The sequence below is a fragment of the Dasypus novemcinctus genome, chromosome 14, assembly GCF_030445035.2.
Source record: "Dasypus novemcinctus isolate mDasNov1 chromosome 14, mDasNov1.1.hap2, whole genome shotgun sequence".
NCBI lineage: Eukaryota > Metazoa > Chordata > Mammalia > Cingulata > Dasypodidae > Dasypus > Dasypus novemcinctus.
In genome coordinates, this window is record NC_080686.1 from 32,462,495 (window position 1) to 32,479,909 (window position 17,415).

The window sequence follows — 17,415 nt, forward strand, 5'->3', positions numbered from 1 at the left end:
CTCATTTTTTATATTCCCCAAACTAGCACTACGCCTAGCACAGAATATGTACTTAATATGTGCTCGCTGTTTTTCTTCTTGGTGGGCAACCACCATCAAAAAAGCTAACTCTCAGCGCTCTTCTTAGCGCATCTTCTCACATTAGGTTACGTTCTGCCTGTGTTTCTGAGGTAGCAATTTCTTGACAATGGCCCCTAGATGTGAGATGAAGCACCAGGTTTTCAAAGTTCAAGGAGGCCAAGATCAGCAACAGGAAAAGCAATTAGGATATTGACAGTGGCAAGGTGTCACTCAAAAGACTACTTCAAAGGGAGAAACTTATCTTAACAATGGAAAGACTTGGCCGTCACCCAAACAAGTGAGTAAACCTGGCATCACTAACACCTAGCCAGACGTGATGGCATAGAAAGCACACAGCATCACCTAAGAAGTAGTCTTGCCCAAAGCGTTTTGTCTGAACCCAATTAAGCCTTTAGATTAAACACCCGATGTGTCATTAACAAAAGGAATGGAGGAACAAGGTAAGAGAAACCCTGAGGAAATAATCAGAACAATCTAGAATGTGGAAGAGGCTACCAATCAACCAGCCTTGAATATTCAAAAAGTCTACATCATGGAAAAAGGTAAAAGTTGAGGCATTGTAAAAGGGTAATTATTTTTTAAATTATAGATTTGTTTATAAAAGATTATAAATGGCTATAAAGACCTAAGAGTCAAATGCAACCAACGTATGAACGAACCTTGATTGGCTCCTGGTTTGAAATAAATGGCTATAAAAGGCTTCTGAGAGGCAGCGGAAGAAACCTGAAGATGGACTTGATATTTGATGATATAAAGGAATGGTTATTAATGTTCTTAGGATGTTAATGCTCCTGTAGTTAGATTTTTTAAATGTCCTTATTTTTAGAGAATGCACACTGAAGCATTTAAAGTCTAGCAGTATCTGTAATTACTCTCAAATGGTGTAGGCCACCCACGAAAATACACACACACAGTCAGTGTGACAAAATGAGCAATTATTGAGTCTAGGTGGTAGCTACAGTGGTGTTCATTATACTAGTCCTTTAACTCTCCTGTATATTTGAAAATTCTCAGAAAAAATTTTCAGAAAATACGAAGGCAAAGTAATAAGTAAGCTATTCCTCTCTGCCCTAAGTAGAAATGTCTTTCTTTTGCAAATATACAAATAAATTACTGAACTCTTGTCTACTGCATCTGGGTCAATTACTGTGGAATATGAAAGGCTAAATACCCCTTATAGCAACTTTTGGGGTCACTAGATGCACTGAGGAGGAAGCACAGCCCTCTTTCATTTGGGATATCACTTACAGAGTCCTTTGAAAACCTTGTAATTCCTGCACCAAGGAACCTATCAGCACATGGCTAAATAAACTGCGAAATCTAGCTAGTATTCATTTATTTCACCATTCTGTTTTTATTAAGTACAGTAAAATCCTTTATTTTGTTTTAGCTGGACTATCATAGAGAAACACATAAAAACAAAGATCTCATCAGGCAGGACTGCTTTTCAGCCCTTTCAAGAGTTTGAATCCATCCTTCAGAAGTTCTGTGTTAAGGCACAGCTGATGTAAGGTGCTGGTAACCACACAGAATCCTAAGCAGTAAAGTTTCCTACCAGTAGCCCTGTCTACCTGGACTCACATCCAAGAGTTAACCACTCACTCACTGGCACTGATTAACTGAGGGTCTTCAACTAGCAATAAAAATGGCTTTGGATAAACCTTACAACGTGTGATGTTTTTTCTTCATAAAGACAATTTAGGCATTTACTATCGCTCAAGTTATTTTTTTAAAGTCACGCAGGTAACATGTAAGAAATACAGATGTGGGGCAAGAAAGTATGTTTTATGTCATCTGACTATTCTATTATCCCTGGTGTTAGGGACAGGACTGAGAAGCAGCAGATCAAAGCAAAAAGTAATGCAAAATTCACTCCACAGTAGTTACTGCTGTACCTACCTGAATGCTTCTAGATGGGCAGCTACTAAAGATAAACTTAATGAATTAGAGCTTTTGCAAAGGTAGACAGCAAATGAGAGAAGCACTGTTACGTAGGTAAAATTTTGCATTGCTTGGGAAAAGACAAGGTGTGAAGTAAGAAAATTAGTTCAAAAAAAATCCCAACTAATTGATTCTCCCCTCCCCCCAACCCAAAACACACCACACCCAGGAAAACTCTAAAGTGAACCTTAATACTTAAAAGAAAATATCAAAGAAAAGGTGAAAATAATGGTTCCTTTTGATTTGGGGATGAAAAGCAAGTTTCAGTGTTAGTCAACCTTATCTGAGAGTATCTGAAACAGTGAGACAGGAAAGTCTTACCTAGGTACAAGGATGCATTTTCTCTCTTGACATTATCATCTAAGTAGGTTGGTCCCAGGGTATAAATGGGTGTCGATCCTATTCCAATGAGTATCTGTGCACAAACGAATAAAGCCACATACACCCAGTGATTATTTCCTCCTGAATCCTTCCGGCAGGCGGGAGGCTCCGAAGTTGCCGTGGCATTCCCACCCTGGCACAGGCCGTCGTTGGAGGCCGAGGCGTTCAACTCTTGGATCTGGTAAGGGGGCGAGATGAAGTGAGGTAAGGCGAAAAGAGCAGCTCCCACCGCGATGAAGAGGCCACCCACAGCCAGCCACAGGGGCCGGCGGCCGCGGCCGCCGAAGTAGCTGACGAACACCACGACCACCAGGCTCCCGATGTCAAAGCAGCTGACCAGCAGCCCAGACTCGGAACTCTTCAGGCTGTAGCGTCTCTCGATGGTGGTGATGACACTGCTCAGGTACCCGGAGACCATTAACGCCTGGATGAAGGTCAGAAAGCACATGCAGACCAGGAAGCAACGGGAATCAGTGAGGACCACGTAGAGGCACCTCCTCCCCTGGAGAGTGACCAGAGTGGAGGACACCGAGACGGTTTTGCTGATGTCCACCCTATGTTTACAGTCCCCGGGCCCTGCCATCCCCGCCGAAGTGGAGGGGGCAGAAGGGCTGGGGGCCAACGAGCCCGGACCTTGCTTCAATTCCTGGAGGCCCAAAGAATCCGGACAAGTGAAAGCTGGCTTGGCGTCTACACTCGCAGGCGTGAGGGCCGGCCGGCAGGAGGCGCTGATCAGGACGGGTAAACTCTCGGACCGAGAGGTATCAGACACACACTGCTCCTGGCCAGCTCCTGCTGTGGCGGGTGCCCCCAGCCGCTCTCCCTCCTGGGGCTGCAGACCAATGCCTTCGTCCATGGCGCTCAGGATTCGGATTCAATCGCTGATCGCCCTCAAGGGCTCTGGCGCTTTTCATCCACGGGCAGCAGGGGCCGTAGCCGGGCCGCCCACGCAGTCGTGCCCACTAGGGACCAGGACTGGGGATGCAGAGCCGCGCAGCCGGGCATCCTCACCAGGAGGGAGGCGCCCAGGGCATGCCGACCGCACACGCGACCCCGAGGCTCCGCAGCCGCGCGCCCCGGGGAGCAGGGGTCCGCGCAGTCCTGCGATGGGCCCTGCTCGGCGTCCACCTCCGGGCGGTAGCTCGCAGCCGGCGCCGTGGGCGTCCCGGGCGCATCCCCTCTGCCGCCGCTCGGCCGGCCGCGCGGAGCAGGTGCGCCGTGCGCCCAGCGTGCGGGCGCTCCGCGCTGCTACCCGCGCCGCATCCCGCCGGGCCGGGCCAGGGGTGCCGGGTGCTTGCCGCCTCGGCTTCCGACACCCTCCGGCGCGAAGCTGCCAACCTGCAAAGCAGAGAGAGGGCAGTGAGCGAAGGTCAGCGGGGGGCTGGCGTCGCGGCGCCCTGGGAGCCAACGCTGGGGGACTCCGAGGGTCGCGAGCGGGACAACGTGGCGAGCGAGGAGCGCAGCCCTGGAGAAGGGGCGTCTGCCGGCGGCTGGCAGGCTCGGGGCTGCTAACAATAAGCGGGAGGCGGTCGACAGAGACCCTCCCTCGTGGTCCTCGGACCTGCCCCGCCCCGCCCCCTTTGCCTTAAAAGCGCTTCTGCTTTTTTATGTTAATTATTAGCCTGGCAGCTCTGACTCAGAGGCAGTGCCTTCTATTCGCATGAACTAATTGCAACCTTTCGTACTCCTACTCCAGTACTCAAAATAGAAACTGCCCAAAAGAACAAAGGAAAGTTTTTTTTAACCAATACAATGCCTTCCCGGTCCCAATTAAAAAAAAAAAAAAACTACATGTGTAGAGGTGTGTGTACACACTTGTGCGCAAGCACGTGTGCGCGGCTGGATGCGAAAGCGTCTGCTCCAAGTAGAGGCATGAATCAAAGCCAAAGACAGCAGCAAAAAGGTCAACGTGCCTGCCTCTCTATTCCAACCCTAAAAATAATCCCCCCCACCCCACCCCGCCCGAAAGGACTATTCAATTACAAACACCAGGGGCATTCGGGGCTGCAGCTCACACTCAGCTCCAGCGCGCCGTGGCAAGTGAAACTGAAAATCAGTTTGCTTGGCGGAGGGGTGGGAAAGCCACCACCGAACAAAGAGATGCCGTTACTCTATGGCAGCGCGCACGAGGAGCCCACAGACCCGCACTGCACACTCGGGGCCCGCGGGAGGTTTGCTATTTACAGCGAGCGCACACCCCAAACGTACCCCCGGCGTGCGCGCGTGCGCACACACACACACACCCCAATGTGTGCATTTCTGAACCGCTTGCGCGACCCCACACCTAGTCTGAATTCCGCTGGAGCCCAAAGCGAGTGGTCGCCAAGATTAACCGCCACCCCGAATCTCGCGGAGCCCCACTCCACGCCTCCCGACTCGGAGAAATGGGCACCAGGTGGGAGAAGAAAGCCGCATCGGGTTTCATTCTGCGACGCGCCTTTGTGATGTGAAGAGAAAGGAGAAAGGGTAGGGAAGGAAGGTGGCAAGCCTCGGCGGCACAGGCGGCCGCTCCGGCGTCTCGCTCCGCTCGGTGCGGCGGGACCGGGTCCCAGAATCCCGGCCTGCGAGCCGCTGGCCAGCCTGGGCTTCCCCGCCGCCTGCTAGCTGAGGCGCCTTCCCGGGGAATCCCACCGGCGGCCGCACGCCGAGGCGGGGAATCCCGGCAAACTCCCTCCCCGCGCCGCGAGGGCCCCGGCCCCTGCCTGGGCCGGCACCCGCAGCGCAGCGCAGACTCGGATGGACACACGGATCCCGGGAGGGCGCTCTCAGAGCAGGCGTGGATTCCCAGGGACACCCCCCGCGCGCGCGAGCGCGCGCGTACACACACACACACGCGGAGGAAAGGAATGCCGGCGAGAACTCGCCGCAGCTACTCACTCGTTCGCCTGTGCGTCAGTCTGTCTGGCTGAGTGCAGCGGCGGGAGGTGAGGACCGTGGAGGTGCGGGAGTAGGTGGGCGCCGCCTGGGGAGGCAGCTTCGGTCCAGCCGCGGAGAATTCAGTGAATGAGACTGGGAGTCTGGCTGAACTCTTCCCCCCACCCCTGGCCTGTCACCCAAGCCTCTCCGCCTCTCTCAACAGACACACGCGCACAGAGGAGCGCCCCGAGCGGAGCGGCAGAGGGCGCAGGCGCACAGGCAGCCGCCTAGCCCAGCCCGCAAGCAGAGAGCTCTGCGCTGCCCTTCACCTGCGCGGCGGGGTCGGCTAGGAGCATTAAAGCCCCAGGTGAGCAGGGGTCCAAAATATCCAGCTGCTGAGGCACTGAGCCCACTCAAAATAAGTTACTCCTGTTCGTTTATTCCGTGCAGTCTCAGGTACCATAGTAGGTTATAGGGACCAAAGATGAACAAAACAGGAACCCCGAACTTTAGGGAACGCGTGTAAATGGCTTAAAATAATGTGGTAAGTTCCGTACAGCCTGCTACTGGAGACCCTAATATCCATTAACCTGTCAGATCTTCACGTCCAGACAGAAGGAAAAGCATGTGCAAAGGCATGGGATATGGAGACATGGTAGATGAGCTGCAGAGATAATGCAGAGGACTGGACTACGAGAGTGCAAAGTAGAAAGGTCTCCAAGGGCTGCATGGGTGGTTTGCTCCGTGTTGAGGGGCCAGTGACATTCTGACTTGCTCACCAAAAAGCAGGCTCTGGCAGCGGTGGGTAAACCAAAGAGAAGCTGTGCTGCTGGCAGAGAGACAAGTTAGGAGGCAACAGCAAGCATCTGAGCAAAATATGATGAGGCAGTGAGTGGCAAGGGGATGGAGAGAAGGGAACTGACTGAACACATTGAGAAAACAGATGTGGCAGGACTTGGCACCTCAATCCACCTGGAGAACAAGAAAATGCAGGAGGGCTCCTGGGATGGTTGGCTAATGTGATACAAAGTCAAGCTTGTATCAAGCATGTATCACCTGCCTCCAGCCTGCCCCAGGAAGTCTGGACCTCCTTCCAGCGCTAAGGCAGGCACCAACCAAACTCTGCCCAAACTCCACCCTGCCCTGGGCATTCTGCCTTCTAACCCGGGCCTGAAGAGGTTAATCATGTCTCGCCAGACAAAAATGCAAAGGAATACCCTGAGGTCAGTAGCTTGCCAGACATTTCTAACCCTCCTTACTCACCCCTACCACCCACAAGCCCCCAAAGGTGAAGTACAAAATGTTACCCTTGAGCAAGTATGCTATACTCTAAAAGAACTCCTTGAGTTTTCCAATTTATACGGACAGAAATTGGGAATATGTGTGGGAATGGATATAAGGGTATGGGATAATGGTGGAAAGAATATAAAGTTGGATTGGGCTGAATTTATTGATATGCGTCCACTAATTAGAAATTCTGGATTCAACACTATAGTCCAAGGGGTTAGAAAGGGCTCTAACAGTTTGTTCGGGTGGCTGACTAAACCATGGACCAAAAGATGGCCTAGCATGTCTGAGGCTGAGGTGCCCGATTTGCCTGGTATACAGTAGAAGAGGGAATTCAAAGGCTTAGAGAGATTGGAATGCAAGGATAGATTTACCATTTAAGTCCCGCCCACCCACCCCAGGAATATCCAGAGGACACACCTTTAACCAGGACTGGAGTTAAGACTAACTCCATCTTCTCTGAAGAGCTCTTTGATTGTTCTTCTCTCTTGCCCAGATATTACCATGGGAACTGCTGCCATGGAGGTAAAATCCTTTAAACATTACTGGGATGGTCAGATCGCAGGCTGATAAATCATCAAAGATGAGGTAGGCATGGCTACTGCAGTGAAAGGCAGACTCAAAGCAGCGATCAAGAGTCTGAGTCACATAGAGCTATGGTGTTGGCTAATACATCATGGGGTACCTAGAAGTAAAATACATGGACAGTCCACTAAATTCCTACTTGATCTGTATAAGCAGAAGAGTTCTAGCTCTAATGAACAAAACCCAAACTTGAATTACGGATGCAGAGAATCATGGCACCTTAATCAATTCCCAGACTTGTGACAATTTACAGACCCAGAGCCCCTTGAATGAGTAGAAGGCCAGGTCCCATTGGGGAAGGAACCTGTTAAACTGCCAAAAATTTATACTGTTAATCTTCCTCCCACCTTTCCCCAAGGAGACCTACGGCCTTTACCAGAGTAACTGTGCATTGGGGAAAAGGAAATAATCAGACATTTCAGGGATTATTAGACACTGGCCCAGAGGTGACATTAATTCCAGGAGACCCAAAATGTCACTGTGGTCCACCAGTCAGAGTAGGGGCTTATGGAGGTCAGGTGATGGATGGAGTTTAGCTCAGGTCCGTCTCACAGTGTGTCCAGTGGGTCCCCAGACCCTTTCTGTGGTTACGTCCCCAGTTCCAGAATATGTAATTGGAATAGACATACTCAGTAACTGGCAGAATCCCCACACTAGATCCCTCAGTTGTGGAGTGAGGGCTACTATGGCAGAAAAGGCCATGTGGAAGCCACTAGAATTGCCCCTAGCTAGCAAAACAGTAAATCAAAAGCAATACCAGGGAAGTGGATGTGGGTCAAGTGATTGGGCTCCTGTCTACCATACAGGAGGCTTGAGATTCAATTCCTGGGTCTTCCTGGTGCAGGCTAGCTGGCCCGGACACATGGACAGCCGATGCAGACAGCTGAGGGCCCCCGCCACGGAGAGCTGACAGCCTGCACCATGGAGAGGTGGTGCAGCAAGATGACGCAACAAAGGGAGACGCAGAGAAGAAACAGTGAGAGATGCAGCAGACCAGGGAGACAAGGTGGCTTAAGCAATTGAGTTTCTCTCTCCCATACCCAAGGTCCTGGGATCGCTTCCTGGTGCCTCCTAAAGAAGGAGGCAAGAAGAGAAGACGAGCAAACATGGAAGAACACACAGAAAATGGGCACAGAGAGCAGCAGTGAGTGCAAGCAACACTGGGGGAGGTAAAAAAATAAAAGAATTTTTTTTAAAAAAGCACTACCGGATTCCTGGAGGGGACTGCAAAGATCAGTGCCATCATCAAGGAGTTGAAGGATGCAGAGGTGGTGGTTCCCACCACATCCCCATTCAAGTTACCTATTTGGCCTGTGCAGATAACAGATGAATCTGTTGGAGAATGACAGTAAATTATCGTAAACTTAACCAGGTGGTAACTCCAATTGCAGCCACTATCCCAGATGTGGAATCATTGCTTGAGCAAATCAACACATCACCTGGTACCTGGTATGCAATTATTGATCTGGCAAATGCTTTATTCTCAATTGGTATTAGTAAGGACCACCAAAAACAGTTTTCTTTCAGCTGGCAAGGGCAGCAGTATACCTTCACTGTCCTGCCTTGGGTATATCAGCTCTCCAGCCCTAAGTCATAATATTGTCCACTGGGATTTTGATCATCTCATCCTCCCATAAGACATCACACTGGTCCATTATATTGATGATATGTTGACTGGACCTTGTGAGCAAGAAGTAGCAATGACCAACTTATTGGTAAGGCATTTGCAAGACAGAGGATGGGAGATAAATCCAACAAAAATACAGGGGCCTTCCACCTCAGTGAAATTTTTAGGTGCCCAGTGGTATAGGGCATGTCAAGATATCCCTTCTAAAGTGGAGAATAAGCTGGTGCATCTGTCCACTCCTATAGCCAAAAAACAGGTACAATGCTTAGATGGTCTCTTTGGATTTTAGAGACAATACCTTCCTCATTTGGGTGTGCTACTCTGGCCCATTTAATGAGTGACCAGAAAAGCTGCTAGTTTTGATTGAGGACCAGAACAAGAGGAGGCTCTGCGACAGGTACAGGCCACTGTGCAAGCGGCACTGCCACTTGAGCACTATTATCCAGCAGATCCAATGGTGCTGGAAGTGTCAGTGGCAAATAGATTGCCATTTGGAGGCTTTGGCAGGCCCCTATAGGAGAATCACAATGCAGACCCTTAGGATTTTGGAGCAAAACACCGCCATCCTCTGCAGATTACTGTTCTCCTTTGGAGAAACAGCTTTTGGCCCACTACTGGGCCTTACTAGAGACTGAATGCTTAACCATGGGCCACTAAGTTACCATGAGACCTGAGTTGCCTATCATGAGCTGGGCATTGTCTGACCCACCAAACCATAAAGTCGGGCATGCACAGGAGCACTCCATAATAAAGTGGAAGTGGTATACACGAGATAGGGCTCGAGAAGGTCCTGAAGGCACAAGTAAGTTACATGAGGAAGTAGCCCAAATGCCCTTGGTCACCATTCCTGCCACATTGCCTTCTCCTTCCCAGCCCACAGCTTTGGCCTCTTGGGGAATCCCTTACAATCAGTTGACTGAGAAAGAGAAAACCCAGACCAGGTTTACAGTTGGTTCTGCATGATATGCAGGTACCACTTGAAAGTGGACAGCTGCAGCACTGCAGCCTCTTTCTGGGACATTTCTGAAAGATAGTGGTGAGGGCAAATCCTCCCAGTGGGCAGAACTTTGAGCAGTACACCTAGCTGTTCATTTTTCTTGGAAGAAGAAATGGCCAGAGGTGCATTTGTACACCGATTCATGGGCTGTTGCTAATGGTTTGGCTAGATGGTCAGGAACTTTGGAAGGAATACGATTGGAAAGTTGGTGACAGACGCATGGGGGAGCGGTATGGGATAGACATTTCTGATTTGCAAAAAACAAGAAAATATTTGGATCCAATGCAAATACTTAACCAGAGGATGACTTCAGCAGAGGAAGATCTTAATAATCAAGTGAATAAGATGACCTGCTCTGTGGCTAGTGCTCAGCCTCTTTCCCCGCCATTCCTGTCATTGCCAAATGGGCTCATGAGCAAAGTGGCCATGGAGGGAGGGATGGAGGTTATGCATGGGCTCAGCAACATGGACATCCCTGCATTAAGGCTGCCTTGGCTACAGCCACTGCTGAGTGCCCAATCTGCCAGTATCAGAGACCACACTCAGCCCCTGATATGGCACCATTCCCTGAGGTGATCAGCCTGTACCTGGTGACAGGTTGATTACATTGGACCACTTCCATCATGGAACAGGCAGCAATTTGTTCTCACTGGAATAGGCACATACTCTGGATGTGAGTTTGCCTTCCCTGCACCCAATGATTCTGCCATCCATGGATTTACCAAATGTCTTATCCCCTACCATTGCATTCCACACAGCATTGCTTATGACCAAAGAACCCACTTTACAGAGATGATGAGTAGGAATGGGCACATGCTCATGGAACTCACTGGTCTTACCATGTTCCCCATCATCCTGACGCAGCTGGATTGATAGAATGGTGGAATGGCTTTTTGAAGACTCAAATATGGTGCCAACTCAGTGGTAATGCCTTGCAGGACTGGGCCAGTGTTCTCCAGGAGGCAGTGTATGCTCTAAATCAGCATCCCCTCTATGGTGCTGTTTCTCCCATAACCAGGATTCACAAGTCCAGGAATCAATGGGTGGAAATGGGAGTGGCGCAACTCACTATTACCCCTAGTTAATCCACGAGGAAAATTTTTGTTTCCTGTCCCTGCAGCTGTAATCTCTGCTGGTTTACAGTCTTAGTTCCAAAAGGAGGAGTGCTTCCACTAGGGAAAACACTGATTCCATTGAACTGGAGTTTAAGGCTGCCACCTGGCCACTTTGGGTTCTTCATACCTCTGAATCAACAGGCATAAAAGGGAATTACTGTACTGGCTGGGGAGATTGATCCTGACTATCAAGGGGAAATAGGACTGCAACTACATAATGGGGTAAGGAAGAGTTTACCTAGAATACAGGAAATCCTCTAGGGCATCTCAGTGCTGCCATGCCCTGTGATTAAAGTCAATGAAGAAAGTGGATGTGCTCAAGCAATTGAACTCCCATCTACCATATGAGAGGTCCAGGGTTCGATTCCCAGGTCCTCCTGGTGAAGGCAAGCTGGCCCACACAGTGAGATGGCCCAAGCAAATACCATGCCCACGTGGAGTGCTGGCCCATGCAGCAAGCTGACCTGAGCGGAGTGCTGGCCTGAGCAGAGAGCTGGGGCAGCAAGATGACGCAAGAAAAAGAGACACAGAGGAGAGACAATAAGAGATTCAGCAGACCAGGGAGATGAGGTGGTGCAAGAAATTAAGCACCTCTCTCCCACTCTAGAAGGTCCCAGGATCAGTTCCTGGTGCCACCTAAAGAGAAGACAAGCAGAAATAGAAGAATGCACAGCAAACGGACACAGAGAACAGACAACCGGGGGCGGGGAGGGGGAGTAGAAATAAATAAATAAATCTTTAAAAAAAATTTTAAGTCAATGGGAAAAAAACAATCCAAGCAGACTAGCAATTACACAGAACCTTCAGGAATAAAAGTTTGGTTCCTTCCAACAGGTAAACAACCCCAGCCAGCTGAGGTGCTTGCTGAAGGTAACAGGAACATGGAATGGGTAATGGAAGAAGGTAGTGATAAATATGAACTTCAACCACATGACCAGTTACAGAAATGAGGTCTGTAATGGTCATGAATATATCTTTCTTGTTTTGTTATGAGTATGATTATATATATACATAAAACAAATATCTTTGTTTTCTTCCCTAACTTTTCTCCTTATCATATGACATGTTATATTCGTTTCATGTCATAATATTTAAAGATGTCAAGTTTAAGAATGAGTATCACCCAAGGACTTACATCCTATTTGGGAGGGAATTAGTGCATTCCTGGTTGTTTTCAGGTGAGTTGAATATTGTTAGGTGGATATATATATGTGTGTGTGTGTCTGTTATCATTGTTATTTAGAGACTAAGTATGGTTTAAGGTAATGGGTATGGCTGCCAAGTTGACAAGGGTAGACCGTGATGGTTAGGCTAATGTGTCAACTGGGCCAGGTAATGGTGCCCAGCTGTATGGTCAAGAAAGCACTGGGCTAATTGTAATACAAGGGCATTTCCTGGACTTTAATCATCATTGAGTTGATTGCATAGGTGGCTGATTACATCTACAATCAATCAAGGAGATTGCCATCAGCAAAGAGTGATATCTTAGCCAATCAGTTGAAGGCCTTAAAAGGGGAAGTGATTTCAGCATTCAGAGAGATTTTCCAGCTCTACTCCAGACAGCCAACATCTCCTGGGAACTGATCGAGGACCTTCATCGGAGCCCCTGGTTTGCAGCCTGCCTGTGGAATTTGGACTTGTGCATCCCCATGGTCACATGAGAGAATTTTATAAAATCTCATACTATTACAGATATCTCCTGTGGGTTCTGTTTCCCTGACAAATAAAGCTCCCAGGTTTCACGATTAAAAAAAAAAAAAAAGTCATGAGGGAAAGATGGTTCCTGTTTTATGCATTGAGTTTGAAATGCCTTTGGGACATCTGTGTGTGCATGTCCCGTCAGCCATTGGCTATACTACAGACAGGAGGTTTGGACTAGAGGTATGGATTAGGAGACACTGGCCCAAAGGTGGCATGAGAATGGGTCAAATAAGGAAGATCATGCAAACTGTAGAGAGGTATAGGCAAAGGAGAGGGCCCTGAGGAACACCGAGATCTAAGAGAAGTAGAGGGAAGAAGCTAAGGAAAGAGGCAGCAGCAATGGTCAGAGAGGTACGGGAAGAGTTAGAAAAGTGTGGGCATCACAGAAGCCAAGGGAGCTTGAAAAGAGAGTGCTCAGCAGCAAGAAAGGCTGCAGAAGGCAAACAGGATGATGACTGGAGAGAGTCCATTCGCTTTTTCAGTGAGCAGGACAATGGTGACCTAATGTAAGACAGGAGGTTGCTCCTCTATAGAGACTCTGGCCGTCTCTGCCATGCCCAGGCACTAGCTGGCCCCTGGCCTTACCCAATAAGAACACTGTCTCCACATTACCAATGCCATAAGTGAAGTGTAGAGAGATTAAGTAACATGGTAAAGACACACAGCTCGTCTGAGGGCCGTATGCATCAGGCCTGCCGGTCCCAACGTCCATGCTCTCAACCCTGACTTGATATTCCGTCTCATAAGTGTAGAGCATCTTGAATTTCAATGCACCTTTCCTCTCTTATTTATCTCACATTATTTCAACAACCACCCTACCACCAACAGTCGATCCCTAGAGAACAAATAGCACCAGCAGACACCAAAGAACAGTCAGTATGAGTCCTGGCAGCTGCTAGACTGACAGATCAAAAGGAGTCATTCACTGCCACTGGAGATCACTATCACTTTTCCACAAACAGGAAGTAGTGTGCCAGCTGCCACCCTTCACAGGTTTTAGTCTCCTACTGCTAATAAAGTGGGTAAACCTAGGCGGCGCTTCCTCTACCCAGACACTCTCAGAGCTTACTCTGGATCCAGACAGACTTGCTCTCCCGCCTATTGCCTCCTTCCAAGCTCTGCCCATTCTCTCGTTTTAGCCACAGCTCCAGACATCAGCTGTTCTAAAGCTAATTCATTCTGGCGCATCTGGTGTTAGCTCTGGGTTCCCTGCTGAAAGTCAAATAACCATGTCCCTAGAACACTCTATGTTTATTTGTGGTCAGTTACCATAGTTAAACTAGGAACAACTCTAAAAAATTATGGATTTTTTTAATTGCCACTAATAGGAAGGTCATGATTTATAGATAGAATAAGAAAGGTCCAATTAGCTACCCATACAGGAAACAAGAAGAAAACATTCAGCAAGAGACAATTCTTTTCCTTTCTCTTTCCTAGTTAAATATGACTTTGGAAAAGGCGGGGTGTGCCATCTTCAGCCCTGATCCTCAGATTAATAGAAAGAAATGGACATTTTTTTTAGGAGGTACCAGGGATTGAACCCAGGACCTCGTACATGGGAAGCAGGCACACAACCACTGAGCTACACCTGCTCCCCTGCATGGCACATTTTACAATACAAAGAATATGGTCGCCTAGACCTACATAAGGTATGTTACAACAATATGCCTTGTTAGGTATATTGGGAGAGGAATAAAACAATTGAAAACTTGCTTCAAATTTTCAGGCATACTAGTGTTCCTTTAAATTCATTAATCTGTCTAATATATACATAAATTGCTTCTTTCCCAATCTTCATAAAACAAGATAGTGGCCTTTAGGCTGGCCTAGGGCATTCTGGAATTTAAAATCCAACTGCAGTGGAGAATGGGGTAGGGGAAAAGCTAACACGAGCCTTTTCTACCCTTCCTTCCCCTCTTCAAAGAGGCTCCACTTCAGAGTCTCCCAGATACAACGAGAAGGATAAGGTTTCAAATAAGCAAATTCAGAGTAGAAACTAGAATACAGGCTACCAGGAGCTGGGGTGGGGGTAGGGAATGGAAAGTGAATGCTTAAATTGTACGAGTTTCTATTTGGGGTGATGGAAAAGTTTTGGTAACAGATGGTGGTGATGGTAGCACAACATTGTGAATGTGATTAACAGCACTGAGTTATATATATGAAAGTGGTTAAAAGGGGAAAGTTTAGGTTATATATATGTTACTGGAATAAAACTTTTTAAAATAGCATAGGACTGTACAACACAATTAGGGAGACCTAACGTAAACTATGGACTATAGTGAATAGTACAATTATAATAATATTCTTCCATCATTTGCAACAAATGTACCACAATAATGCAAGGTGTTAATAATGGGGGAGGAGAGAGATTTTCTGCATAATTTTTCTATAAACTTACAATTGCTCTTTAAAACAAACAAACAAAAAAAAAAAAAAACAGTGTTCAGTCCAAAAGATTTTCCGGATTTCAAATATGACACATAGTGGCCCCTACTACAACTGAATTTAGTATTGGTTGTTTAAGGCAGGACGAATAAATTATAAATTTAAGGTAACCCTTTAACGAACTTGGTAGTTATGTCCTTACTCAGAAGTTAATTTCCAGCTGGGGAAAAAGAACAGACCTGGCCTGGGGCACGGGGAACACAGGCAATCACTCCAAGCCCTGGGAGTCGAGGGCCCTGCCAGTGTTGGAGGAGAGGATGAACGATGGTCCCGGTTTGCCCAGGACTGTCCCACATCCCAAGAAGCCACTCAGTCCCTGGAAAACCAGGACAGCTGGTCACCCTATAAAGGAGCCAAGCAGTTGGGTAGTGACTGCCTGTGGAAGGCAGCCAGGAGGGAGGGCAAGGCAGGACTGCCGCCTCCCTCAGTAAAATTAAGTCACGTACTCCAAGATTAGTTATGGAGAGAAAACGCCTGTGAAGAGGAGGCACGTGCTCCCTTGTGATATTTTCCATAAATACCACCACCTGGGCCTGGACATGAAAAGGGGTAGGGCAGGCGGGGGAAGGAAGGAGCTCGGGAGAGGCACTCCATCACAGGCCCAGGCACCTCTGCACGTTCTTTTTGGGTATACCAAGAACGCAAGGCCCTGGCCACTCTTGATCCAGGGCATTTCTCAGGACTGTATCTGCAATCAACATCTTGAGGAATGAGGTCACATCTCCCCTGCATAAAGAGCAGGCCAGTCCCCCAAGCTCAGGGTTCCTCTCCAGCCATGCAGCCCTGTGTGTGCGCAGGCACCCGTCATGGGCTCTTTGGGGGGGCCTGGGGACTGCACAAGCATCATAGTGACACTCTGGCTACTGCCTTTGCCATGAGTAAGAAAGTCCTTTGTCTCTGACGCCATCGTCTCTTCCACCAAGCATCCATGAAACACTGGCAGGCTAAATTGTCAGCCTGAAAACAGGGCAAAATCCTAGACCCTACACAGTGCCCAATTTTTTAACACTGATCATGATAGGAGCTTCCCTTACACTCTACAGTGCAGCAGGGCTAAGGTCTGAACTTTTATTTTTAGTTTATTTTATTTTTAAAGATCTATTTATTTATTTATTTCTCTGCCCTTCCCCAGCCTCCCCTGCCAATTGTCTGCTCTCTGTGTCCATTTGCTGTGTGTTCTTCCGTGTCTGCTTGTATTCTTGTCAGCGGCACCCAGAATCTGTGTCTCGTTTTTTGTTGTTGTTGCATCATCTTGCTGCATCAGCTCTCCATGTGTGCGGTGTCACTCCTGGGCAGGCTGCACGTTTTTTGCACTGGGCAGCTCTCCTTACGGGGCGCACTCCTTGCGCATGGGGCTCCCCTATGCAGGGGACACCCCTGCATGGGAGGGCACTCCGTGCGTCCATCAGCACTGCGCATGGGCCAGCTCATCACATGGGTCAGGAGGCCCTGGGTTTGATCCTTGGACCTTGCATGTGGTAAGTAGATGCCCTATCTGTATCCACTCCCCAGGTCTGCACTTTTAAACAAGTGTTTCCTCAAGCCTAAAGGCTAATAAAGAAAAATAAATGCATGGGATAACACGAAACTAAATTTGTAAGATGTGATTGATAGGCACACAGCATGCATTCCCTACTTGAACTGCAGAGTTCAGAAAGCTCAAAACTACATTTCCCCAACTCCCTTGCAGCTAGGATTTTGGATTAGAATGGCTGCACACACATGAGTTTGCAAGGTGGAACGAGGCAGATTTGCAGAGACATAGCATCTTTCTTCAGTATTCCAGGGATCAAACTCCAGTTTCTGGGTGTTGGGAGGCACTTTCTGAACTCTGGATGCAGCTACAGCAGTGTGTCCAGCAATCTGCAGAACACTAATGGCCTTTAATTCCCCAGCTCCAGATTGTAGAGGATGTGCCAGCTACCATGCCAGGGCAGGTCTGCAGTGTCCCAAGAGTCATCCCTGGTTGCCCCACCTAAAGACTTTGTCCAGCTCTTCCAAAGACATTGTAAGCTCCCATAGTGGATTCTTTCTGTCTAAACACTTTGGGCAGTTTCTCCACCCTGCACTAGACAGACAGGTACACTAGATAAGCTGGTTTGTAAGTCAGGGCTCACTCACCAATAGTTTGAGGTCTCACTGCCCAGCAATGAGGTCTCCTCTCTGTGGCAGAAGTCTCCATTAGACCCAACAACCAGGGAAGACCCTGCACTGTCTGGAGACTCCTCAACATCTACGGCAGAGAGCAAAGCCCAGAGAAACCTGGGATTTCTCTCTCCTTCCTGCCCTCTGGATTTCCATGCCTCTTCCCTACCGGAGAGATCCACATTTCAGGGTAGACCTGAAGGGGTGATCTTATCCCAGGACATAGAAGAATAAGTAATACAAGATCCTAGTGA

General features: G+C 48.4%; 1 protein-coding gene and 1 long non-coding RNA gene across 2 annotated transcripts in view; one reads left to right on the top strand and one right to left on the bottom strand.

The window, feature by feature from the left end:
• SLCO5A1 (solute carrier organic anion transporter family member 5A1) overlaps nucleotides 1-5,462 on the bottom strand; it is a 146,813-nt gene extending 141,351 nt beyond the window's left edge. The window contains exons 1-2 of the mRNA XM_058275631.1: nucleotides 5,281-5,462; nucleotides 2,344-3,741 (exon numbers count right to left, since the gene is read on the bottom strand). Coding sequence (XP_058131614.1) covers nucleotides 2,344-3,259 — 916 coding nt within the window. The 5' untranslated portion in view covers nucleotides 3,260-3,741; nucleotides 5,281-5,462. The remainder of the gene's footprint in view (nucleotides 1-2,343; nucleotides 3,742-5,280) is intronic.
• Nucleotides 5,219-12,636, top strand: LOC131273258 (uncharacterized). The gene is made up of 3 exons (XR_011645639.1): nucleotides 5,219-5,327; nucleotides 5,483-5,626; nucleotides 7,976-12,636. It is a non-coding gene; the product is annotated as an uncharacterized lncRNA (long non-coding RNA).
• The last annotated feature ends 4,779 nt before the right edge of the window (nucleotides 12,637-17,415 follow it).